Source organism: Manacus candei, unplaced genomic scaffold, assembly GCF_025592945.1.
Source record: "Manacus candei isolate 608988 ecotype Guabito, Panama unplaced genomic scaffold, ASM2559294v1 h1tg000044l, whole genome shotgun sequence".
Classification (NCBI taxonomy): Eukaryota; Metazoa; Chordata; class Aves; order Passeriformes; family Pipridae; genus Manacus; species Manacus candei.
The window spans coordinates 2,666,495-2,693,088 of record NW_026138092.1 but is presented as its reverse complement, the minus strand read 5'-3'; the positions used below and the strand labels follow the sequence as shown (position 1 = coordinate 2,693,088).

Here is a 26,594-nt window from a genome sequence, read left to right as displayed (position 1 = left end):
TGACAGAGGACAGTTTGGCAACTGAAATAATCTACTCTGATTTCCAGTGTGTTACAGAGTATCAGGGACTAAGAGAGTATCAGTGATAACCCCTCCTTAGCACTGCTCAGAGGAGAAGGAGAATAGTGCACCCTGGTTTGGGCTCCCCAATAAGAGAGAGAGGCTGATAAACTGGAGTCAGTTGAGCGGAGAGCAACAAAGATGGTTGGGGATGAGAGACTTGTCCCTGAGGAAAGGCAGAGGGAACTGGGCTTGTTCAGCCTGTGGCAGGCTTAGAGGGCACATCGTAGCAGCCCTCCAAGACCTGATAGGAGGTTGTCATGAAAATGGAGCCAGGCTCTTCACAGTGGTGCAATGGTGGGCAAGAGACAAACTGAAACATGGGAGGTGCTCACTCAATAGATGGAAACCCTTTTCCACCTCGAGGCCAGCCAAGCACGGGTTATTCTGATAAGCTCTTCAGTCTCCATCCTCGGAGGTTTTGCAAGACGAGACCAGATAAAAGCCCTGAGCAACCTGGTCTGACCCCAAGAGCTGCCCTTGCCCTGAGCAGGAGGCTGCACCAGAGATGATTCCAGGTCTCTTCCCATGACCCGCCGATCACAGATCACAGATGCTCATGACTGATCGTAGCTCGTGGCCGTTCGCCAGCCCAAAGTGTACGAAACGTCTCGCTCTTCAAAACGCCAAAAAACCCTGCCAAGGGCAGACACCGCGTTATACCGGGAAGCTTCACCAGCGCCCAGCCCTCCCCGCAGCGCAGCCCGGGAGCGGGTGCGCTCGACGCCGGGGCAGCCCGACCGCGGCTCCGCACAGCCGGGCACAGCCCCAAGCACAGCCCCTGGCCGGGCACAGCGCCAGGCACAGCCCCTCGCCGGGCACAGCCCCTCGCCGGGCACAGCCCCTCGCCAGGCACAGCCCCTCGCTGCCCCCGCCCGCTGTCACCCCGCGGGCACCCCCAAACTTTCGGCGGCAGGCTGCGCACGCTGCCCCTCCCCGCCGGGGGAACGTGCTCCCGCTCCCTCCGTGCAGCGGGGCCGGGGGGCGGGCGGCTGCCTGCCTGCTGCCTCCCTCCTGCTTGACTGCTGCCTGCCTGCTGCCTGCCTGCCTGCTGCCTGCCTGCTCCTCCTCGCCCAGGCTCCCGCATTGCACCGCCGCGCCGAGCCGAGCGCGGGGCTCGAGCTGCCCCGCCGGCGCCCCCGGCCCCGGCTGGCGGAATGAGCGCCGGCGAGGCCAAGGAGTACCTGGCCCGCAGGGAGATCCCGCAGCTTTTCGAGGTACGGGGGTGTGTGTGTTTGTGTGTCTGTGTGTCTGTGTGTGTGTGGCGGCGTTTTCCGCCCCGTCGGGCGGTGCTCTGCGCCGGGACCCCGCGGCGGGCAGGGGGGGCTGAAGGTGGCTGGAAGGACGGGGCGGCGGCGCTGCGGGTCCGTGCGCGGTCCGTGCAGCCCCGGCAGGGTGGGCGCTGCCCGCCGCTCACCCGCGGAGCCCCCGCGCCCGCCCCGCGCCGCCGGAGAGCGAGGGAACTTGGGCGTCCGCAGGGCAAAAGGAGCGCCCGGGAATGCGGGCGGGGGCATCACCCCTCGGTCTGGGGGAAGGGAAGAAGCCACAACTGTTCAGCGAGGTTTTGTTTAGCTTCCCGCAAGTTACCTGCCGCTGATGGCTGGTGGTTACTTCGCTGTGCAGCGTGGATTTTTTTTTGTCTCCGAGTCAGACATCCTGTAAATCTATATGACACACACAGGCACGTATGTGTTTTCCCTTGTCTGTGCTGAAGCTAGGCGTTTTTCTGTGTATTTGAAAATTACGGGACGCAGAGCACGCTAATGTTTTAATAACACAGCTCGAGTGTGAATGGTTTAACAAGAGATGCAGGCAGAACTGGTTTTCTGTAGAGGCTCCAAGCTTGAGCTAGAGATTTTTAAAAATTGGTGCATGTCTTCTGCACAAATACGTGGCTAGTTGCTGTGATCAGTTAAGTAGTATAGTAAGGGCACAGATGCACAGAAATTATATCCTATTTTATAAGTTCAAATGTGTGTAAATAGCAGTCACCGTATAAACTGTAGATAACAACTGAGCAAGTCCTGAATTGGAGCTATGTGTGTTTACTATTAATACCAGCTATAACTGTCAAGTTTATTCACACAAAAATTAGGAAGAGCACAAAGGAACAGGAATCATCCCGAAAGACACTTCTTGTTAAGGGAAGGTTGGGTGCAGTGCTCTTGTGGAGAGGTGAGATGATGACTTCTGTATCACCTTGTCAAGGAAAATCAATTACCATGCGTCGGAGGAGGGCCTGGCAGCCCTTCCTCCACACTGCCCACAATGCTCATGGCTACGATGGGTGCAGAATTAATACTCTAGAGAGAGGATTTCTAATGGCTTTGGATTCCTGATCAATTAAATCAGGAACCACCTATGAATTTTGGGGAGGTGGGTTGGGGATTTTTTCCCAATACTGATCAAGATGATATTTGAGTATTTCTCATGATTTTTAAAAACCTTTTTTTTTCATTGCTTGTGTGTTGACAAGAATATAGATGAGATACTTGTGAGCACACTTTTGGGAAAAGGTACATATTAATGAGGTCGAAGACTACAAAGACTATGCAACTTTTGGGGCTCTCGACCTTGGGCGTTGCTCTGTGTGTACTTGGCAGTGGTTGTTCTAAGAAAAATATAGAGGGTTTTTTGCTATTTTCAGGTTTTATTACATGCAAACAGACAAATATAAAGACATAACCATGAGCTTCCTGTTCCAAGCAATTTTTATGATATTGGCAAACCAAAATGGTACGATTTTTGCAGGCCTTGGTTTTATGCGTTGGCTTGACATGGAGAGTGTGAATACACAAGGAATGTGGGACTTCTCTGTGGAAAGTAAAGGGCAAAGCAAAAGTGCCTGTTTTTTTCCTGGCACCTGCCATTATGGTGTGTATTTCTGATCTTACGTTTCAGAGTCTGTTGAATGGATTAATGTGCTACAAGCCCGATGACCCAATTGAGTATTTGGAAACCTGTTTGCAGAAAGTAAAAGAGCTTGGAGGGCCAGAAAAAGTGAAATGGGACACTTTTGTCAGCCCAGAAAAGAAGACCCTGCCTCCACTCAATGGTGGACAACCCAGGAGGTCTTTTCTCAGGAATGGTAATGTATTAAATGTAAAAATGATTATATTTCTTGTGCTGTGTGTAGTTTTACATCCACTGTTGAATTATTTTGTAGCAGATCATGCCTCGCTCTGATTTTCCGTGGGCAAAGGAGTCAAGAATTCTATTTCCTTGCATTTTGGCCTTTGTTTTTCTCCTTCCATAGCAGATGCTAGGCAGGAGAGGAAATTGTGATCGCTTTGCAGCCAAGTGATGGATGTATGCTGTGTGAACGTTTAAGACATTAGTGGGGAGATTTCTTGTAACCTACTTCAAACGTTTGCAAAGAGAGGGGCAGAGCTGAATCAGTGCACTTGGCTTTTATTTTTATTTGGTTCTTATGGATGACATACATACCAACCTCTGTGCAGTTACACTAAGTGGTTTTTCTAGTTTATATTGAAGCTATATGCTAATTACTAAATACGATGCAAATTATAAACTCTTAGAAAAAGGTGCATCTCATAAAATCTAAGCAGATGTCATACCAATACCTGTAATTATTTTATTTGTAACGCTAACAAAGAGTAATTAGCTCATCTTTCAGTTGCCATAGTTATTCTTCCTTGCCATGCAGCATTTCATTTAACTAATTAGCAGGAATACTGTCTCTACATCTGTGGGCAGCATGTGTCACCAGAGGAGTCCTGCTTAGTGGTACAGGTTATCTGCACAATACAAAGCTCTTCTGCTCACAGGCCACTGCTGAACTCTGGGTGCTACGGGCAGATGTTCACAGCAAACCTGATGTGCTTGTAAAGAAACTCCAGAGAAAACCGACTCTGAGTGCTTGCAATTTAATAAATCAGCTAAATAGAGGCAAGGAGTATTTAATAGAGCGACAGCAAACGCAGTGTGAAATTATGAGATATACTAATTTAAATCTGTGTACACAACAGATTCTGAGTTTTCTGCCTATTTCTGCAATTTCCAGTGTGTCTCACTGTTTTACAGTGCTGCCTGATAATTCCAACTTCCCATACCGCCGCTATGACAGACTCCCTCCCATCCAACAGTTCTCCATCGAAAGCGACACCGACCTCTCAGAAACGGCGGAGCTGATTGAGGAGTACGATGTGTTTGACCCTGCCAGACCTCGACCGAAGATCATCCTTGTCATAGGTACAAAAGCAGTCGTTTCTACACGATTTTCTCTCTGTTACTTTGCCTTTTGGTTTGTACTGCAAATCCACTGAATGCCTGTATGAATTCAAACACGATTTTTTCCATCTGCCCTAGCAAGTCGTGCAGCCCAGTTCAGAGCGTGAAATCGTTGCTGCTGAGGATGTAGCATCCCAGCTGTAAGAGTTTCAGGGGTGACAGCGAGCACCTGCAGTTGTGTTCTGTAGCCTGGATGCCTGTTGGCTGCTGGAGAGCTCGTGGTTTGGTTATGGAGCACATCTGCCAGTTTGATTTGGTCTTAACTAAACCTGGCTCACGCATTTTGAGACAGCAACACCACGTGAACCAAGTGCTCTTCCAAGGCACACCCCAGATTGAACTGGAACACTGTTATAGGTACATTCAAAGCTGAGCACAAAAAAAGGTATTTCAAAACGTTGGATAAGCCAGCTCACAAAGGTGATAGGGAACTATTGTCATGTGTGTTTAGAATCCTGACAAGTGGTCAGTATGTGCAGCTGGAGTGAGCACACACCGTCACTAATCCTTTGCACTGATAAATTAATCCCTATATCTAGTTGGCAAAAGAATCCTGTGCCAACTTCATGGACAGTGAGCACTCAGTTGGCATTAGCTAGTTGTGCTTTCTCCCCAGATTCTCTCTTGTGAGCAGTTCAGTGTCCTTTCTAAGCAACTTGTACTTTCCAGCCTCAGACAAGCATAAGTTATTAAAAAATTGCTGCAGTTTAAGTCTAAATCAATGTTTTATTCTGTTTTTGAACTGAAGTTCTTTGAACTAGTTTTCCTTGTTGTCTGCAATAGTTTTCTTCAGAAATTTTACTGCCAGGCCTAATGTTCTGAATGGTTTAAAGAGTTACAGCACAGGTTCCAGGTGATGGACAATTGCATTTTTAGTCTATAAAGCTTTATTTTTAGTAAAGAGAGATAGTACTTCCATAACAAAGAATGATGTAGTAAAAAGGAGCAGAAATGTCTTCTCTGTACTACAGAGTGGACTCTCTAAGAACAGCGTGTCCTCTGGGCTCTGCATCCAGCAGTTCTCAGAAATGAGCTACTGGAACATATTAAAACCAGAAAAGCTGGCATTTTTCTAGATATTTGTGGGATGCCAAAGGAATTGCTTAGGGCATTTGAATTTTCTTAAATCTTTTGTTTCAGAATTACAGATCTCGACGTGCAAATCTCTCCACGCCCCGCTGAACTATAAAGGTTGCAATTAGGTGGAGGAATAACCCGTACCTTTCTTTCATCCCAATTAATTAGCCAGCCTTCCTTTTCATAAAGGAGAGGAACTGGCTCCTTTTCAGTGACCACAGAAGGCTCTTAATGCATTGAAATCCGTGTAGCTCAATGGCAGTGGAGTGATGAATGATGGTTTGATTTCGGGGAGATAAAGAGAGATTGGCTTTCACCTCTGGAACTCAGTGCAGGTGCATTTGAAGTGGAATCCTTGAGCTCCAGCATGTAGTGAACAGACCACGGGTTTTACAGAGCTTCTCTTTCCTCCCATTTATATAGGGAACGTTGTAAACATTCCACAAAGGCTGTTTCAGGTTTATATTCCCCCTGAGTTCCTCTGAATCTATTACGGTGTGATCTGATGGAAACACGGTACCGTGTGTGGCATAGCAGCTATTGAACATTTTTGTACAGTACCAAGAAAATTTCTCCTCCCAAATTCGACTTGCCATTGAGAAAGCACATAAAAACACACACTGGAATGACTAAAAGAATAACTGATATACCAAATAAAAGAGGAAAAAAGAAAAAAGTGTACTATTCATTTCAAGAGGCAAGTATGGCATGCAAAAAATGTGTTGCATACTTTCTATTTTGTATGAAATGGCAACAAGAAATTCAGTTAAGCAACATATTTATGTCAAATTAGTGATAACTAATCATCCTGCCTAGCTCAGGTTGTACTGGCCCCATTCACTGTTAGGGACTGAAAGGAAGATAAAGACCTGTCTTCTGCTTCGCATATTAGGTGAACTTTTCTTTATTAATGCATTAGCCCAGGATCTTTTTAATGCTTCCATAAAGGTTTTTACAACTTCTTTGCTTTATGAAATCTGTCATCCTTACGATGAACCAGGTAGCTCCAGGGCAAAAGAGAACTCACTCAGGAAGCTGGGGGTTTTGTTCTTTCTCTGGGTTTGCAGAAGAGACCTCTGCTGAGAGGGAAATCTGCAAAGCTGCAAACTGAGTGTGTGACTGGATTTTAGAAAAGTCAAGTGGAACCTGCCTGCGTGGTACACAGCTGAATCACTGGAAAAATTAAGTTTCTAAGGCACTGTAACACTGGCAAAACCAGATTGTGTTTAAAAATGTGCTTCCTAATATACTTTAACAAACACATTTTTACTAGTGATGCAACCTGAATTTAGAGATCTTAAAATATTAATGACCTGGTGTCATTAGCACCTTAGTTCAGTGTGGTTTTTAGCTGCATTTGTTAAAAACCTGCATGTTAAAAGAATACACTTTCCTTTTGTGGTCGAAGTTTAAAGGCTAGATCAAAGACAGTGCTACCAGCAAGCAGCTGCCTATTGATTTGTTAAATCCAGTCCACAGCTAGATTTTAAAGTCAAGAATATTTACAGAAATTTTATTATTAGGTGAATTTATTCTGAATTTACAACAAAATTGAAATTTTGAACTGCTGTTGACAGATTGAAACAACTGCTTCAGTAAAACTTTTTCTGCATACAAATCTTCACTTGAGACCCATTAGCAAACATAATTTTAGATGCAACAAATGTTCCCTAGTCTAGACATCTTCTAGAAATATGTAAAATAATCACACTTTTCTTGCATAATGCATAATCTCAGAATAAGTTAAAAGAACAAAAACCAGAAGTGATTTGATTTTCCTTTCTTCTGAAGAGTTTGTCAGTGTGATTTATCAAAGAATCAGGAATGGATACATCATTCAATAAATTATAATGATTTGCTGTAGGAAGTAATTTTGTCCTATCCCTTTTCCCTTATTTTTTTACCTGAATGTTTCCCCTCAGAATGTAAATGGATAATCCCAGCGTGCTATAAAGGGATATATTTGGACCGAGAAGAACAAACTGTGTGAGAAGTTTATGGACATTAAAGCAAATACTTCATTAGCTATTTTCTGATTGCAATTCAAATTGAAAGAACGGAAGTGCCAAAGTATTTTTTTTTCTGCTTCTCTTTAATGACAAAGCAAAGCTCTCCCTAACTGGGGTATGAAGTCCATCTACTTGTTTCAAGCAGGTTTTTTTCAGCTATTTTATGCTTTTACAGGCTGATGTTTTTTCAGGTGTCAGTTTTGTTTTTCTGGCGTCTTTGGCCTCTCTGTGGGAACACGAATGCTTGTTTGCCTTGTTGTCAGTTTTTCTGTTTCTAATTTTCTACACATTACCGGTATATGCTTTGCATTTTTGTTTCTCTTAAAGAAGAGAGAAACATATGGCTTTGTACGACAGAAACACCGAGTGAACGGAATGAGGGAAGAACATTTTCCATTGTGACCTTGCTGTACCGAGATAAGATCCAGCTTTTCCTTCTTTCCTTTGCTTGTGTGTTTTATAAATGTCTATAGTTGTGGTGACTGGCTGGATGTTACAGATAAATGCTTGTAGAAACGTTATGGGATAATGATCAAACCTTTTTTTTCCCCAAGGGTATTAGTGATCTGGGGGCGGGGGGGGGAACACTTGGACAATGTGCACATTTCTCTGGGCATTCTCTTCCAGCGGGTCCTGCTCTGAGTTGCAGAGGGCAGGTGGAGCACTGGCACTGCAGTGTGGGGGCACAGAGGGCTCCTACTGGCTGCTGGTGGCACTGAAAGCTCTCTGACAGTGATGCCGGAGCACAGGGCTGGACCTGCTCACACAGAAAGGGCCATAAGTAGAAATAATTGTACATTTTATCCTGGAGCCAAAATTGTATTAATTGTAGAAATGCCTAAAGACTATTTATGGGAATAATACAGAGAATATGTTAAAGAGTTACGTGATTACTAACAAGAAGCTCAGTGTATTCATATTTACTTTCATTGCATTGCTGTATTTTTTAAAGTTCATAGAAATTTTATATTTTTGATCTTAATTCTTTGTCTGTTGAAATAAAATTCCATGTTCTCCCACGGAATTCCCCAAACTATAGCTACTTAGTGCTGGGAACTATTACCAAAAGATTTGGTTGGGGTTTGCTTGGTTATACTGTCCAGTAGCATACACTTTTCTAAATATAAACAGTTATTTTTATTCCCTGGTTTTACATACTGGATTCCAGATTCTCTGTTCATCACATCATGACATTTCCTTTTAGTTCAGATATGGTCTGATTGTTTTACAGGCATTCTTGCTTCTGCTGTCCAGCTGACCTTCATTTCAGCTTTGCCTCCGGTGTAATGTAGCTGTTTGCTGTGATTTTGATATCCCTTTGGCCTGTATTATATCTATTGAAGGGTCTCTTCAAGTTGTCCAGCAGGCTGAACCCGCCAAACTGCTTCTCTGGCAGGTGCTTCAAGCATCAATACCAGAACTATGCATGGTTCAATAAAAGTCTTTGTACCAAATCACTATGGAAACAGCTGATTATTTAATATTTTTCTGTGTTGTAAAATTAGAAAACCTCAGAAACTCATGCAAGCATGTTTAGGAGCAGATTTTATTAGTTTCATTTCATGACTAGTCCACTGATTTAATTGGCTTCTTTAAGTAAGTATGATTCTTTCTGACATGAATACAGTTCAGACTATCTGGCTCTGCCAGAATAGAATTCAAGAAGGGAAAAGTTCATTTTCTGTTCCTCTAGTACAGATCTAGAAAAACTCTGTTCCAGGAGCAGCTTTAGAATGAGGTCAAGCCTAAAACAGTGCATTTGTTTTTATTTTGCAACTAGGTTTGTTTGTTTTTTTTTTTAACTTCACATTACAAACTTTATGATCTGGTAGATGAGACAGATTTCCAGTGGCTGGTAACAGGTCATGCAAGAGCAAGATTTACTCTAATAATGGTTGGAAAATTGGTGCCCACAGCAAAGATTTCATGTGTGATCGGGTTCTTCAGGTGAAAGGTTAATTTAATGTTTTGCTCATAATTCCCAATAGGTGGCCCAGGAAGTGGTAAAGGAACCCAGAGTTTGAAAATAGCCGAACGTTACGGATTTAACTACATCTCAGTTGGGGAACTGCTGAGGAAGAAGATCCACAGCACGAGCAGCAATAGGAAATGGAGCCTAATTGCCAAAATAATTACCACTGGAGAACTGGCCCCTCAGGTAGAGCGTTCCCTGTGTTCGTGTTTGCTTTCCAGGACTTGTACATGCTGTGTTAATGTGCACCAGCAAGAAAACTTCCTTTACAATATTGAATAAACCACTTCTTTTCTCTGTGAAAGGAAACAACCATAACTGAGATAAAGCAGAGATTAATGCAGATCCCTGATGAAGAGGGGATAGTGATTGATGGATTTCCCAGAGATGTTGCCCAGGCAATCTCCTTTGAGGACCAAGTAAGAAATTGTTTTTATTCCTAAAATAACTTACATATCTCTACAACAGTTAAGCTTGTTGAAATCATCAGTCAGATTCCAAGAAAGAGCATTGCTCTTTAGATCTCTGCAAGTACATAATTACAGGTTGACAAAAGGTTGTTCTTTTGCTCTATGTTATATTCTATCCTGTCTGAAGACAGACTATTCTGTAAAAAGAAAATGTGACAATATAACCAATAATCCAAGCCTATTGTCTCGGTAATGAGAGTCCTTGCAAGATGAAGGAGGAAATCTAACAGTGAATATTTTTTGTATCTTAGTGATTTAGAAAAGGGGAAAACGTATTTCCATATCTCTTTGTTCAATTTAATCTAAAGTAAGATAAACATACTTAAAGCAATGCTTTTAATCTCAAGTTTATTGCAGTGCATTGAGAAGGCGAATAAAATATGAGTTAAAACTGCCCATCTTTTTTACCAAGGTTTTGTAAACCAGAAATTATGCTTTTTTTTTAGAGAATGACATCATTTTGTTTGTTCTACACTACAGCTCTAAGGTTGAGTCAGCTGAAACTGTTTCCTTGAGTGTATTCACATGTTGTTTTCATGTGTGTATTTTAAACTAATCTAAAAATACTTAAACTCAGTGGAAAAACAAACAATTTATATCATTTTCTGATGAAGCACTGCTAAGCATAACAGATCTGGTCACAAGTAGAGGTTGCAGTTTCAGAGCTGAACTCTTAAGACTGCCTTCATGCAGAGCATTTCGAAGTCCTTCACAATTGGGGCACTACTGTTTCTGTACTTGGAGTTCCAAGTGGCACTGCCAAGGCAGAAGTAACGAAACAAAGCAGCTAATGAGGCATTTCATTAATGTGCTTTTACGAGGTTTTATTCTGGGCAAAATTTAGAAGACTGAATTGGGGAAATTAAAGGAAACAGGCAAAATAGTTATTACAGGAAATAGCGATGACTGCCAACGATATCTCCTTACAATTCACAGAAGAGGAGACTATTTTATGAGTGAAACAGCAGAAATGTAGGCTTAACCATCATTGCCTTGGACCATTTTTTTTTGTCCAGTGTTACGTGATAGTGTGACTTCAGTGCATTTCCTGGTGCTATAATTTTGTGCTGATTTTGTTTTTGATGAAAGAAAGGGGGATACGAAACTGGAAGAAGTGACAGGAATTAAGTGCTTTGAATTGTCCTAGGCTCGGGTTCTCTTTCTACAGAGGAGAACCAGTTAAACAACACTGGACTGTATTCTCAGAGAGTTCCTTCATTTTCAGTCAGTTGGGATTTGCTAAATCCTCCTCAAGGCCTGATTGTGCCTGAAGGATAGATCACTACCCAAGTCTCTAGAATAATCCAGGAGCACTTCATACAGGGACACCTTCCAATCTTACCAGTTCTCAAAGAAATACTTGAAAGAAGGAATCATAGACCTTTTATAGGAGCACAGGAAGGAAAATGTTATCTGTTGAGGCTCCATCTTTTTTATCTTTCATAGCAGCTGATCTGTAATATGAACATATCTAAGGCCAGGGAAATAAATGCACAAAGGATAGACATATTTCAACATTGAACATCTGTGTCTATATCAGCATCTCCAGTGAGATATATTCGGTGTTTTGTCTTGGATTTATAGTTTAAAGAAATAAAATATACTTGTTTCTTTAAAATTCTCTACTTAGTAAGCCATAATGCTACACACATAAGTAGGAAGGCCTTGTGGGAAGGAAATGGGGACTGTGAGCAGTGGTGGTACTCACCTTCCTTCACAGGATGAGGCTGACAGTAACCCATGGCACTCAGGTTATTTATATTAAGCATGCTAACACTTCCAAGGCACTCAGAGATTCCTCAATGGGAAGTGCAATTGAGTTGTGGAGAATTCAGTAATTAACTGTTGTGATAATTTGTGTAGGTCTGCAATTAGAGTTGCTAGGGGGGGTTTCCACAGCTTGCTTTCTAGCAGCGTGTAGAAGCACAGAACAGAATTGGTCTCATTAGCCACAAGTGACAAGATGAGAAATAGTTGGTTAGTTGAAATTTCAGCAAAGAAAGTTTTGATTGAACAGTAAGACGATTTTAATTAGATCTGTTAAGCAACAGAACATCCTTTGAAGAGAATGGTGAGATCCCACAAAATGCAAATGGTCGAGTCATACATGTGCCTTATTCTTACAGAGACATCCCCTGTAGAACCCTGAGATCTGTTCATGAAAAGTTCTGAGGAAGAACTGATTCTGATTGTTATCACCCCATTGTTGTGGGTCAATACTTATTCCTACAGGTGGTCCCTTTGAGACCATTGCAGTGCTCAAGTCCCTGAAAACAGCAGAAGAGTTTGTGTGACACAGACAAATTCTTTGCCACTGTTTGCACAAACACAATCTCCAAGAGTATATGTAGTAATACCAACAATAAATTGGGGGAGGAGGAGCAAGTTATTAAACTGAATGGAAATAGAGATGAGTAATACAGGATATTGAGAGAGGCTGGAGCAGAGACTAAACAAATGTGAGGAAAATTGGAAGAATGTAAACGAACCAGGCTACAAAGACCTGACATAGTTCAAGAAAGCATGTCTGGTGGTTATTGGTCATCAGAAGTCTATGTTGTTTTATTACACGTATGTTGTTCCTGTGTGAGAATGTATCTGGACCCAATGTATCCTAAAGAGACAGGAAGTCAAAACTTGGACTAGGTGTGAGCTGGTCAGTGAATGGTGAACTGAGAGAGAGCCTGTACAGTTTTTGGTCTCAATCATGTCACCTTCCCATTCTCCACCAGTGCCTCTTCTGGAAAATGGGTGATGAACAACTGAAAAGGCACAAAGGGCATAAAATCTGTCTTGTTCCCAAACATTAACACTATAGTTCCCTGAACACTATTTACTGAACATTTTTTGTATGTATTACTACATGGCTTTCAGCAGTAAGAGCTGTGCTAAGTTATTGTAAAAATAAACTGATTTGTATTGGAAATGGTTTACTGTGTTACAGCAGAAAAGGACAGCTCAGGCACCTGGTTTCTCTTGAAAGCACTTATAAAATCTAACTGCTGTGTTTGCAGTCATCTGTAATGCAATAAATGATTTATGCTAAATTAATTCTTTCAGTTTATGGCTCACATAGCTGTTACTGAGACTTGACACTATTTGAGCTTTCATAGTCTCTTCATTTTGTGGAAAAATCAAAGGGGTACAGACCATCTGAACTGCAGTTCAGTACCTGTCCTACAGAACATTCTGTTACAGAAATACATGGTGATAAGGACTGCTTGTTAAACTTTGCTTTTGATTGCTCTTGGTACTACCAGCACATTTTTATCCCTTCGACTCGTCCAGAAGCTGAGCTTTTCTCTGGGAAAAGATGTTATTTTTAGTAAACTAGTCAAAGCAAAACAAATTATGCTAACATTCCCATACATAGGTATAGCTCAAAGATGATGATTTCCTTATTATGTTGCCAGACTCTCGTGTGGACAGTAAGTTCTCAACATGTTGCTAGGCAGGATTGTATTAAAACATGTTTCAGCAGGGTGACTAAAGTGCTTAAGACAAAGCAATGTATCATTGCAGCACTCACAGTATTTCTCTTTCTGCTCAGATCTAGAAACCAGAAGTCACAAACTCTGCTTCCAAGCAACACTGTCAATCTGGAATAAGTTTTCTTTGAGTTTCAGTTTTCTTTGAACTTTTTATCCAAGGTGAAATAAGGCCTGTAGTTGTCTCTTTGAAAAATTTAATAAGTAAATTCTCTCATTGGAAGTCCTAGATTGTTGCCTTACCCTCTCATTCCTTAATTGCAGAGAGCAGAGTCAGTGCTGCCAACGCGTACTTTTAATAAAGCCCTGAAGTTCCAAGCAGTCACAGTCGTGGAGAAAAAATGAAAACATGAATTTTAAAGTCTTAAAACCAAATAGAGCTTCAGGTTGATATATATCTCTGAAATGTATGATAATTTCTGCATTTTGATCATTTCAAAATCCTTCTGCATAGCAGTGCAGATTTAATACTGATGTATTTAGCCTTTCAGTTTGATCCTGGGCATGAAACTATCCTGAATCACAAATTTCTAAGCTATCCATGATCTCTGCTGAGTGCAAATGGTAGAAAGGTGTTTGGATTTCAAGGACACATTTGAAAATGCCAAGGAGAAAATTATTTATTTACCATTAACCTGTCAGCTTGAAATTCAGCAAGTCCCCTCCAGTCCCAGCATGCTGAAGCATCCTAAATATCTTCCTCTCCAGTGCCAGTGTAATGAAATGCCTCTGACTGGTGTATTGTACTCAAAGGACTTGGGAAGAAACTGCAGTTTGGGTTTCTGTGTAATTCCTCACATGGTTTTTACCCTTTTCCCAGGAGGAACAATTAACTGCATTTCACAGTTAGTTTCAGTTACTGCTTTGCTTTGGTTTGTTCCCCCCCCCCCCCCCTTCAGCCATTCACGTGTGTAACTTTCTTCCTATCTAATTCCTTCACCAGTATTAACCTTGTTAGTGTCAATAAAGTACCCATGTAGTTTGCTTAAAACATATTGTGATTTTTTTTTAGTAGTGACATAAATGTAGAACAGGTATTAGAATCAATGGCTGCTCATTAATGAATATAATTTAATTATTTGATAAAAGAGGAAAACTGCTTTTGTAGAAATTATCTAAAAAAATATTTTTGTCGTATATGACCTGGGTGACAAGACTATATTTCAGTAAAAGATAAATTTAAATTTATGTGGCCAGGAGTGAGGGCTCCAGGACAGCTGGGCAAGTGAATGCAGCCTGGTGGTGAATCTTCTTAAAGGAAAGGATCTGTTCTTTGCAAGAGGTTGTTGTTCTGCTAAAAGTATTTTCTGTATCACAGCCAGTGTGTCTTCATTTCACCTCTTCAACTTCCGTCTCCCTTCTCCTGAATCTCCATTTCACTGATCCAGGGACCATCCCCTACTGGATAAGTGCCCAGTGATCAGTGTGAGGAGTGGGAGGACCACACCAGCACTCTGCTTTGCTTTGCTTCCTCTTGTTCACTGGCTTTGGCCCTGTGAGTTTTATGTTGCTTTCTTAAAGCCAAGCCTGACCAGGAAGCCTGTGGAATGTTCTTACCATCATCTGTCTTCTCCCCTGGAAGGCAGAGCACTCTCCAGAGAAAGACAGGCAGTGGTTCCATTTTCTGCTTGGGTGAGAGGTCCTAGAGCTCAGGATTCCTGTGTTCCTGGAGCAGGGCTCTTCTCTGCTGCTCAGCCTTGGTGAGGGAGAGCTCATCCATTGCTGGGCCTCAGGAGATGTTCAGGATTGAGAGTGGACGGAGGTGCCTGATGAGTAGTTCTGGAGCAGAGGTCTGTTCAGACCTTTCTTTATCTCATTAGCATTCGTATTTACAGACTTTTATCAGTTAGCTGCCCTACACAGGTGAAAATCTGAACCAGTTCTCCCTAAACACACCAGTCTCTCTCAATCATCAGGGGGCCTAATTATGTACTCTGGGCAATTGGCTGGAAACTTATTTCTTGGGCAGTGTGAATATGGTGCAGAAGCAGTTACCAGGAAAACATTCTACCAAACAAGATTCGTTCTTTGACAGCATGATTCGTGATTTTGCTTTTCTGAAACGAGAAAAAACTATGCAAACAGTCTAGTAACCCAACAGAGATGGAACTATAAAAAGAAAATCGGTAATTACAAGGGAGAGCACACATACAATGGACATAAACTAGCTACTAGTAACCTTTAGCAATAAGAATAAAATGCCCTGTTAAATTAATGGCAATTGGTCATGAGCTGTCAGTTTTCTCAGGAGTATCTGGGAGAACATTCCAGGAATTAAGAAACAGAGCATTTTCATCTTTTGCCTAATGAGGACTAATGAGAGAGAGTGTAATCATCTTATTTCTAGCAAACAACCACACTATTCTCACTAACAAGAGGAGATGTAGAAAATATCCCCAGAGAAAAGAGAGCATCTCTCCACTTGTACTGTTTAATGTCAATAGCACCATCAACTTGCATACAATTACTCTCAATTTACTCCTGGTTCCAGTTTAGGAAGGAGATTCAAACCCAAAGAGAGTAGGATTTACTTACTAGTAAATACTATTCTAAAAAATGAGAGGATGTACCCACCAGTGTTTTATTCTGAGTTGGTGCCATATGCTCTTCGTCTCGTTCCAATGGAATAACAACAAACCTGTCTGTTCCCACTGGCAAAGATTCTCCCTTCTGCTGACTTCCAGCTTGGAAGTAGCCAAATTCACTTCCCTGAGCCCCACATCCCACCTCACAGGCATTTCTGGACATGAATAAACCCCTCTGCCCTCAGCAGCAGCTGAGTGTGCTGTGGGAGAGCAGCAGGAAGGAATCCAGTTCTGGCTGTGCTGGTTCTCTGCACCTTTTCCACAAGCTGAGTCTCGGAATAAAACTTATTCCCTGGCCATAAAACTCAACAACTCTTAGTTCTGAGTTTGAAAAAGAAGTTTCTTTTCAAATGAGTCATTTTCCTTCGTTAGAAAAAAAGCAATTTGTATTCATATTTACTTAGGGGAATAGATATGCTTCTAGAGGAGTAATCCCAGCTGTGCATATTTTCACCCTAGCCTGTTCCATTCCAGCTCAGGGTATCCATAAGCATGTCTTGCAGGCAGGTGCAGTTGAGGGAAGTGGAAGCAGAGTGGTTCATGAAAACAGCAGTGAAATATCAATAGCATTTCAAGGTTGTATTCCTTGTAAATACCCATAGGAGGAATATATTAAGTGCTGTTAGGTCTGTGTGCCTGTGGATGTAGGAGAGATGTTACCCTTTTGTGCATCTTGTGTTTATGACTTGGTTTTCAACTACTTTCTGATGATAAAGATGCATATTCTGCAGGTAAAAGATGAATTCATAGAGACCACATAATCAGAATCTGCTTTGTATTCCTACCTCAAATATACTTGAATTTCTTCTACACTTCAGAAAATTTTTCAGACAGTGCTTCATTTGAAACCAGGCTTCTTGAACTGAGAATTTTAAAACATTGTTTTTCTTGACATTTTATTTCTATGAGTGAAATATATTTTGAATTACAAAATCCACGGTGTCAGAAAAAAGTAGTCTTAGTTCCTGGGATTCTTGACAGTGTCTTTTGTATTCTTGCTGTTGTTGTAAAAAACAACAAGAATACTCAGGTCCTGTAGAGAACTTTCCATTTTTAAAAGCAAAAGGAAATAATTAAACCTAATTAATTGATTATTTGTTCAAGATGTACCTTGTTATTATCCTCATTTTACAGTTAGGGGGAAAAAAAAAAAGAAGTGAAGCCCAGGGAATGCTTTCCCGTTTTCTTAAATGTGAAGTGACTTCTGCAGCCAGTGCAGTTTGTGGGAAGTGGAAGCAGCTGAGAACCTGCACACCTTCAACCAGGGCACTGAGATCCTTCCCTTCCTGGGGGGCTGCACTTTCTCAGCCACAGTTTCTTTAAAGAACTGAGATGGACTGTGGAAAGCTGCACTCTCGTGTTTGTGTGAAACAAGGGACCTTTTTTGGTTTCCTGCCTCTTTTTCCTTTAGGGCTGATAACTTCATGAGTGATCTGTGTGTTGGAAGTACTCTCTGTAGGATTTGATGCTGTAGGTGAAGTCTTGTGGACACAAAAGCTCAAGTCCTGCCCTTGGGGAGGGCTGGTGTGACTCCACAGGTGGGGTGGATGCAGTCCTGGAGATGTTTGGGAGGGAGCACTGGAAGGGAGATAAAGCTTGGAGCATCTTGGGCATATTTCTGCCACAGAAATGGAAATATTAAATAAAACTACTCACTTGTATAAACTCCTTTTGTCCTTAGCTTTACCAGGTCCCTGATTTGCAGTTGCAATTTCAGAGTCCCTGTGTGATGTATTTTAGGAGGCTTCAATCAGCTGGATATGTACCCTGGGACTGGAGCTGTGTCTGTGCTCAGCCTGCTGTGAGGTGCATCAGCCATTCCCTTTCATGAGACACTGCTCCATGACCTAACAGGCTTTGAAATCTCCACTGTTTTCTTTCAGAATCCATCTGTGTCATAATTTGGGTTTTTTTTCCTACTTTATGCTTTTTGAATTCCCAAATTCCTCATTATTCTTCTCCTACTAGTGAAGCAACCTTAATTTAACAGGGCTACTTTTAATAATGTCCATGTTGCACTGAAGTCTAACACAGAAACTTACTTTCATAGTCTTTCATGTGAATAATTATGTGCCTTAAAGCTGCTGTGTGGTAGTAAAATTAACTGTCATAATTAATTCATCCATGGAAGGACAGAATAACTTTGTCAACTGTGTATTTACAATAGTCTGAAAAGGGAAGGAAGAATTGCTCTGGTTTTGTTGACATTGAGGTATGTGTGTTAGAGGTAGGAGAGAGCTTCTCTCCCACTGGCAGTTATTTAAAAATAATAGGTTATAAGGTTAATTGTTTCAAAATCTAATAGATACTCAGAAATAATTACCAGAACTAGTGCTTTTGTAGTTTGTGTGCTCATGTCTCCAATCATCTACAATGTGTGTAAAAAATAATTGGATTTTCTTTAAAATCCTATTTAATTTTCTGTAATGATAGAGAGGCCACCATCCTGCTGGCTGGTGCTGCTTTTCAGGCTGCCCTTCACTGTTGGAAAATGGCTCTGCTTTTTCACCACTTTCTGCTTCCTCATATCCATATCCTACCCTGTCAGTGAGCTCATTTGTAAAGGCTAATGAGCATTACCCCAGGCTGCAAAAGTTGTGTTTCTTTCTTTTGACTTCCTAAGAACCTTTTTCTGCTCACACTGACAGTAAAAAAGGCCAGACCATACTTAAAAGTTGCATTTCCTCAAATGACAGAAACCAGCTGGATGGGATTTTTTTTTTAAAAAAACTTGGTTATTAATTTTCCAGATTGTCCACCTGGGAAGTTTTGACTGTTCAAACTAGGAATAGGGTTGTCTTTATGCAATTTAACATCTTTGAGTAGAGGGACCTAGATATAGAGAGTATTCAGAAGCTTAATTGGGGTGTTCTAGCCCTCAACAGCAATGTATTAGTAACAACTATATAATTAACAAAAAGATATAAATCACTTACTGTTTACACAGTAGTAGTTAGAATACATGTGGATGTTTTAGTGATAATTTTGCATAGCTCAAATTTGACTATCAAATTTACATCATATCAAGCTGAACAGAGACAAAATTATTCTGTAGATAGAAAACATCAAGAAAAAAATCTCTGTTTAGCATTCTTGAGCATCCACCATCATTTGCAATATAAGGAGATTCTGTCATTTCTAGAGTGGGAAGCGAATGATTTTACTAATATTAGTTAAAGTATGAAATCTTTTGTTCAGGGAAGTAAAGGCAGCAGAAATGACTTTGTGCTTGTATGTGAGAACAAATAAACCCTTTCTAATCGGTAAGCAGATAAAAGCTTGAACAGTTTGTTTTTACCTTAAATGCTTCTTACAGAGAATTCTAGTATGTTTTAAAAGGCAGCACTAGAGCAGTGAAATCTTTAAAGAGAGGTGGATTTCTTTGCAGCAGCCAGGTAGAGGAAAGAACAAAACCAGATCTTATGAATGTGGTTCATATACACCTGCAGCCCCATTTTTAAAATCCTGTGAATTCAAGTGTCTGAGTGACTTCAGGGTGAGAGGAAACAGCCTCAGGTTGCACCAGGGGAGGTTTAGGTTGAATAAAAGAAAAATTTCTTTATGGAAGGGGTTGTCAAGCCTTGAAACAGGGCAATGGTGGAGTCACCATCCCTGGAGGTGTTTAAAAGACACGTAGATGTGGCACTTAGGGACGTGTTTTACTGTGGACTGGATTGGACTCAAATGATCTTAAAGGTCTTTTTCAACCTAACTGACTCCATGATTCCAGGACTTCTGTTTTTTTTCACCACGTGTACTGAATATTGGTGACCCCCAAAGGTTGCCTGCGAACATTTAGCAGTGTTCCTGAGAAAGTGGGGCTGTCTTTGCTTTCTCCCCATCAAGCACCAGAGGTGTCTCTTCTTTAACTGTTTGACAGCACGAATAACCAAAACTTAGAATGAAGATTTAACTGGGAAAGAGCAGAAATTTCTCATTGCCATAAGGCTGAACTTCCTGAAGTTTAGTGCAGGGAGGGGTGTGACACAGGCCAGGGCTCACCACACAGACCAAAAAGGACAGGAGAAATTAAAATCCTTTTTGCTGCCACACCCAGCCTCTTGAAAAGGGCATTTAAGCTTTAGTGATATTTAGAGGAACCAAGAAAGTGTTTTAAGGAACTGTGGCTCTTGGAACAGGTCTGTTTTCACAGGGACCAGGCCATCAATTAGCTTCATAGTGGCTGCAGGATTTGAAATAACACCTTATTTAAAGAGCTTTTAGATGGAAACCATACAACCATTTTCCTGCAGAATATGGGACATTCCTATTTTGCTCTTTTAAAAAAACTTAGCTAAGGGAACCTTCTGGTAATGCCAATGATGAGCATAGTCTAGAGAAGGCTGCTGGTGTGAGGTAAATTTTTTTCCTTCAACTTTTTCCTTAGCGTTTCAGGTGAAGCAAATTGATCAACCTCCTCCTTAAGCCTGCAAATGTCCCTTAAAAAATACAAACAACAGAAAACAAATGACTTCATCAAGTTCCAGTTTATGAAATTGTAGTGTATCTGAGCCTCCCATGACAATGGAATTGCTGAGTCGGGTGGTGCTGGATACTCAGCTTAACCAGTCTCCTGGAATTGCTCTTCCCACAGATCTGTACCCCAGATTTGGTGGTGTTCCTGGCATGTTCCAGCCAAAGGCTGAAGGAGAGGTTACTGAAGCGTGCGGAGCAGCAGGGGAGACCTGATGATAACCTGAAAGCCACCCAGAGGAGACTCATGAATTTCAAGCAGAACGTCGTCCCCTTGGTGAAATATTTCCAGGAGAAAGGGCTGATCATCACAGTAAGTCCTTCAAGCTATACCTCTGAAACCCTCGTTGTGGTTGTACTTGGCTTCTTGTACCTTTTGCTGTAAGACAGGCTGGAGGAGTCAAATTGTGTTTTAGCTTAATTCCATTGTTATTGAAGTGCTTAATGAAGACAATGAACTCATTGAGCACTTGACAACAGTTGAATTATTGATGTGTTCTAAATTACATACTGTGTCTGGTTGTAATAATGCACAGAACTTGGTACCATGAGAGCACAGATGGCCCATTTTGTTTCTTTTCCTCGCCTAAATAACCTGTGTAGTTCACATTGGTGTGTTCTCCTCACAGCAAGTGTGACTAATTCTGTGTGCTGGTCAGACTCCTGGGCTGAGCATCCTTAATTGCAAAGTCATCTGTTGATATGAGGAGCCTTAATAACGAACTTCAGCAGCTTTCTGAACTTCAGAATGAAAATCCTGGGGAATTATTACATTGTCTTCTCCAGAGAGTATGTGTTCTGGCTGAGCATTGTGATCAGTTCTGGTTTTAAGGATGAGAGGACTGGAATTCTTGGAAGTGTTTATTCATTATTGAGCAAGTGGGTGTAGTGCTCCTCCTATAGAAAGCAAACTTAGCTCTTCAGGAAAAATATGCCTTTGTGGATAAATCATGTGGAGCATCTGGGTAGAATTGCATTTCTGTGATGGGACCTGTAAACCAGATTTTTTTCCTATTCAAGTTCCTTCTACTCTTTAATTCTGTTTCTTCAGTGTTCTAAAGACAAGTTCACCTAAGATATCTTTTGAAGAAAGCAGATGTTTATGATGGGTATGGAAATGACAACATGGCACGTGAACAGTATATTAGTGTCCCCTAAGGACAAAGAAACAGCCCATTTTCACATAAAAGGAAATACAGTTTTGCATGCTATTTCCCTACAGAAGGAGGAAGAAAGAAAGAAAATAGCATTGAGCCTGCTGCTTATAATGCTGGACCTGGAAACCACTGAAATACTGTGCAGATGGGAGCAGTGCAAGGACTAGAACAGCATCAAATAGAATTACAGTAGCCTAATTCCTAGAGGAGTAAATCCTTGAGGCAAGGTCAGGCAAGGTCAGTGTTGTCCAGGAGGAAATAAAAAATTTGCATTTTTCTTACATCTTTACCTGTACCTTGTCACTGCTGTTCAACACTCTAAATCTGGGACATTTCTTCTAACTAGCATCAGGATCCTACTCAGGGACAAGAAGCAGGACTGTTTGTCTTATGGGGTGTTATAATTTTAGAATCACAACTCAGATTTTATACATCAATAGTAAATATGTTGTTTTTCATCAGTAAACAGACTAAAAGAGAAAATAAAAACTCACTGAAATATAACTAAATATGATTAATAAGCAGACATTATATATATGTATAATTACTCTTAGACACTGTGTAAGCAAGAAATAAAAATCTGAATTCCCAAAGAAGATTCATTTTTGTGCTCCAGAAGTTACTCCATATTGGTTTGAACATACTTTGGTTAATTGAATTAAAAGCCACATTCTTCTTTAAGGTCTTACTGGTCAGGTTGCTTAGGTGTAATTCTTTCCCTTCATCTTTTTTTTTCAGTTGATCTTTGATAATTTTCTGCAGTACTTGGCTTGTCCTTGTTTGGTGCTCTGTGTGCCTTTTGTTCTCAGTCTGGGCATGGTATACCTGCTCTCAGAGGGTAGTGCTGTTTGCTGCTTTGAAGGAAAGAAGTGAGGCCCCCAGCTCCAGTACTTCTAAGAAATACAGCTCTGTCCTTTCTGAAAAACTCCCTCTTTGAAATAAGTATTTGTAAACTTCATTATAATTAAGAGAAGTAAAGATCTGATATTTTCATGAACACACAGTCTGTGTTTAAAATTCATTTTAGCAATCTGTCAGTAGTCTTAACAAATCAGAACCTGACTTTACTTAACTCAAATTGGAATTCAGAAGGTATGGAGACTGTAGTAATACAGTTTTGGACAGGGAGTATGTAAATAGATGAATATGCTGGAATTTATTGTTTCAGTAACTTTGAACAAAGATTAAAACCTTATGTATTGTTTACCTAGACAGTAACTAACACACCAGTTAGCTGGTGGGGGAGGAGATGTTAACTAGATGAAATTATAAAAGGGAGAACAGGTAAGTGCCTGGGTGACCTCAGATATTGTAATGTTTAGCAGAGGACTTCAATTCTGAACACCAATTCTTCCCCTCTCCAGTTTAATTTGACTGTAATCTGGTGTAGATATTGGTGTCTTTATTGGAGAGCAGATCATTGGCTTCCAAAAATCTTTCAGTCAACAGTTCTCAGAGGGCTTGGCTGTTCTTTGTTTGGTCTGGATGGAAAAAAAATGTAGAGAGCTCCTCATGGTAGCAGTGGAAGCTTCTCCTGCTGGAGACAGGATCAGGTCCAGTCTGCCTTATTTACAATGATTCCACATAAGCACAGTGCTTCAGTGGCAGCCTTTTTGTGTTAGTAAGTCTGTGTGCATTTAAGGGGGGGAAAAAAGGACTGGCTTTGTTAAGACAAAAATACTAGACAGGAAAAGAAGGCTCTGACCCTTATTTAAGCAGCCAGAACGGGACAACATCGTGTGGCATACATGAAATGCATATTTCTCTGATATCTTCCTTGTCCCACTTGTCCTTTTAGGGAATTTACCATGCCTATGAAAACATTAAAATGACATTAAGATTAGTCAGAGAAGTGAAGGGAACCCAGAAAAAGCAGCTGAAGCTGGAAACGGATTTTGAGCACAAATTTAGAAGTTAAACAGTGGCGGGTGAGGGAAGGAGCTGTCTGCCCTCATAAGCATCAAACAAGCCTAATGGCTGTCAACTGTCACAGAAAAATTCCCCACGGAGCTGCGTTATAGAAATTTTTCTCTTGTTTTGGTTAAAAAAGGAATTTTGCTATAGGATTTGCACATCGACACGAGCTTTATCTGAAGGCTGTGACTTATCAAAACGCTGATGAAAATATAAGTTATAATCTCCTTCTAAAGTTTCTGTGTTATCATTTATCTGCCCAGCTTGAGGTGTTGGTTTGGGCTTTTTATCTGTTTGTTTGTGAATGCTGATTCCAAAGGACCTGCCCTTACTCAGTCTTCCTTTAACTTTGGGCCTGTCCCTGGAGAAATGTGGGACCTGCAGCCCTTTGAGCAACTCTCAAGGTCAATACAAATCTTACTGATAACAAACTGTTATGTAAAGACAGGATAGAAACCTCCACCCTGCTTCCAGGCCTGAATGACAGCCCCTGCCAGGCACTTATCCCAAACCAGAATCCAGCTCAGAGAATCTTCTCCCCAGGGGAGGAACACTCATCTGAACACAGAATGAGTAGCTGCCTCTGTTTTTATGGTGGTACTTGCTCTCACCCTTGCAGTTTTGCATTAAACAATCGTTAAAAAGAGAATTTTAAAAATCCCACTCCTCCTTCCCTGAAGTGGTGCTGGATGTGGGCAGCTGTTTGTGGAAACCTTGAGACCAGAGATTCTGTTTGAGATTCAGGAGTTTTGCTGTACGGTTCCTAAATCTTTATCTGGCCCCACGAATATATATGCTTATATAAACATTAAAAAATTTCTATACAGGGAAAATGAGAGGTGGGATGGGAAATAACGACTGTCACTTTTTCACTTTTTGCTAATTCAAGGCAAGAACGGTGAGTTGAAGCCTAGAACAAATAAGAGATGTCTGCAGTCACAGAAAGCTGTTATTGAAAATTAAGGCTCTCTGTGTCTCTCCTGTATTTCATAACTCTGTTGCAGAAAAACTGGGCTGTGAGAAAGAACCTGGAACTGTTTCTTGTAAAACTGCTGAACTAGAGGGAGTTTATTCATGTTCTAATCACTGCTAGTTTTTACACTGTGTCTCAACGCTATTTATGTGTTACTGTTTTGTGAGATATTTTGAAGAACACACAGAAGAAGGTATGTAAATGAGTTTTGTCTAGAAAGGAGTCTAAACAAACTGTTTGTAAATATATGCACATTTTATGTGGGAAAGATAGATGAATAATTTGTGCATGTGTGGAAGCATGTACACCGTAAACACTTTTCCAAGCTTCAAAATATTTTCAACCTCCCATTTTATGATTTATGTCAACAAGTTAAGTCTGTCAGAAATACCAGTGTCTACCAGGGAATGGCCAAGCGTGGAAACTTGCCATCTGTGTCCGTGCAAGCAAGCAGAGAAACCTTGAGGGTAGAAAGTCTTTGCTGAGGTGAATAGCATCAGTGCAACACTATGTTCTTTCCTAACTTTGGAAGCATGGCAATTTAAATAAATACCTTCTTTTGGAAAGCTGCCCTGCCTCCTGTATGCAGTTGGTAGCTTGAATGAAAGAAATTTCTTTGAAAAAAGAAATAAACTTTGACAAGTCTGGCTGTAGAATTAGCCAGTGATGAGTGCATGGGCCAAGCTGATTTAGGAGCTCCAGAAAGAGAGGGGGAATGCTCTTTCTGAAAGCCATACTATTCTGAATTTTCACATTTCTGGTGCTGTGATAGCTGATACATGTTTAAAATTAACAGACGGGGTTTTTTACAGATCTGATACTAAAGATAAGTAATTAAGCCAAGTTATCATGCAGAGAAATGAACTGTAAGAGATGTTTAAAATAACATGTCCTAAATGTTCTTCAAGTTATTTTAAACGGTTCATCTTTAGGTAATTAAGCTGTGTCCTTTGGGTGAATATTAGCTTCTAATTTCGTTCCTGTAGTTACAGTGATGCTTAAAGGAGATTAATTTCTCTTATTTAGATGAGATATATTAAGAAACCAGCTTGGAAAAAATACCTCATCTCTGGGAAGACCATTTCACTGAATCAGAAATATTTGGCACCCATAAGCAAATTTCCCTGTCCTAAACGACCCCTGATTTTGTGAACATGCAGCTGAAGAACCAAAGCTGCATTTCAGCCCTGCTTTGCAGTAAATGATAAAGTACCACTTTCTGACCCAAAGTTCCATTAGTGATTTCCAGCTCTGATTGCCACTGGTGGATCTTCCCTGTGCAAAGTTTATAATCAGTGACTTCCTGATTTTGTGGCAAAACCATTTTGCTGCCATTAGATGGAGAAAATTTGCAGATCAACTCGTGCAAGTTGCTACATCAGTAGAATCAGGATGGGCTTTCAGCTCTCACAGTCCTATAAAAATGTCACTACATCTGGTGGGTTGTGCTCTACAATTCCAGTATTTAATATCCTTATTTCCTGAGTCTATCACTTAGCATCTAAGTTGCTGTTGTTAACTATTTCTGTTTCCTTATGCAAGTGGCAACTGAATGTTCTTTCTGCTAGAAATCATCCTCAACTTTGATTCAAATGGGCAAAACGAGAGTGAGTGAACTGACCTCTAGTCGTGCAATCCAGGATCATCCCGGAATTATTTGAGCATTTGCTCCTGTTCCTTCTTTCCTGTAGATGTACATGAAAGAGAGGGGAGACATAAGAGATTATACTTTCTTGTTTTTTAATGCATCCTGAAGATAAATTTATTTGCATTTGTGAATGCTCAGGTGTTGTAATGATGGAAGCCATTGAAGTGTCAGAACCGTCAGCAGAAAGTCTGATGCCACTAATATTCTGGACTTCTGGCATTTTTCTCTGGAGTTCTGTAGTCTTATTTGGGCTCAGCAAGACAGGGTTAGATGCAGCTGCAGTGTTGGTGGAGAACTGAGAGAGCTGGAAAGCTGCTCATCCCTGTGTGACTCAGGGAACACGCCACACTAGGCAGTGCTGAAGCGAGAACCGTCACCTTCCCCTGGGACATTTTCCCTGTTGCAGAGTGTTTCTGATAACTGTTTGGAGGAGTTTTTATTTTTGTTAATACAACTGAAGAATATCTACCAAACAGTGCTTTGATGAATTCTGTGAAATATTCAGAATTAGGAAAAC

General features: G+C 41.0%; 1 protein-coding gene across 1 annotated transcript in view; it reads left to right on the top strand.

Annotated features, from left to right (window-relative positions):
* Positions 1–990: 990 nt before the first annotated feature.
* AK5 (adenylate kinase 5) overlaps positions 991–26,594 on the top strand; it is a 76,346-nt gene continuing 50,742 nt past the window's right edge. The window contains exons 1-6 of the mRNA XM_051796063.1: positions 991–1,277; positions 2,962–3,148; positions 4,105–4,272; positions 9,386–9,555; positions 9,675–9,788; positions 20,507–20,698. Of these exons, the coding sequence (XP_051652023.1) occupies positions 1,218–1,277; positions 2,962–3,148; positions 4,105–4,272; positions 9,386–9,555; positions 9,675–9,788; positions 20,507–20,698 (891 nt within the window). The 5' untranslated portion in view covers positions 991–1,217. The remainder of the gene's footprint in view (positions 1,278–2,961; positions 3,149–4,104; positions 4,273–9,385; positions 9,556–9,674; positions 9,789–20,506; positions 20,699–26,594) is intronic.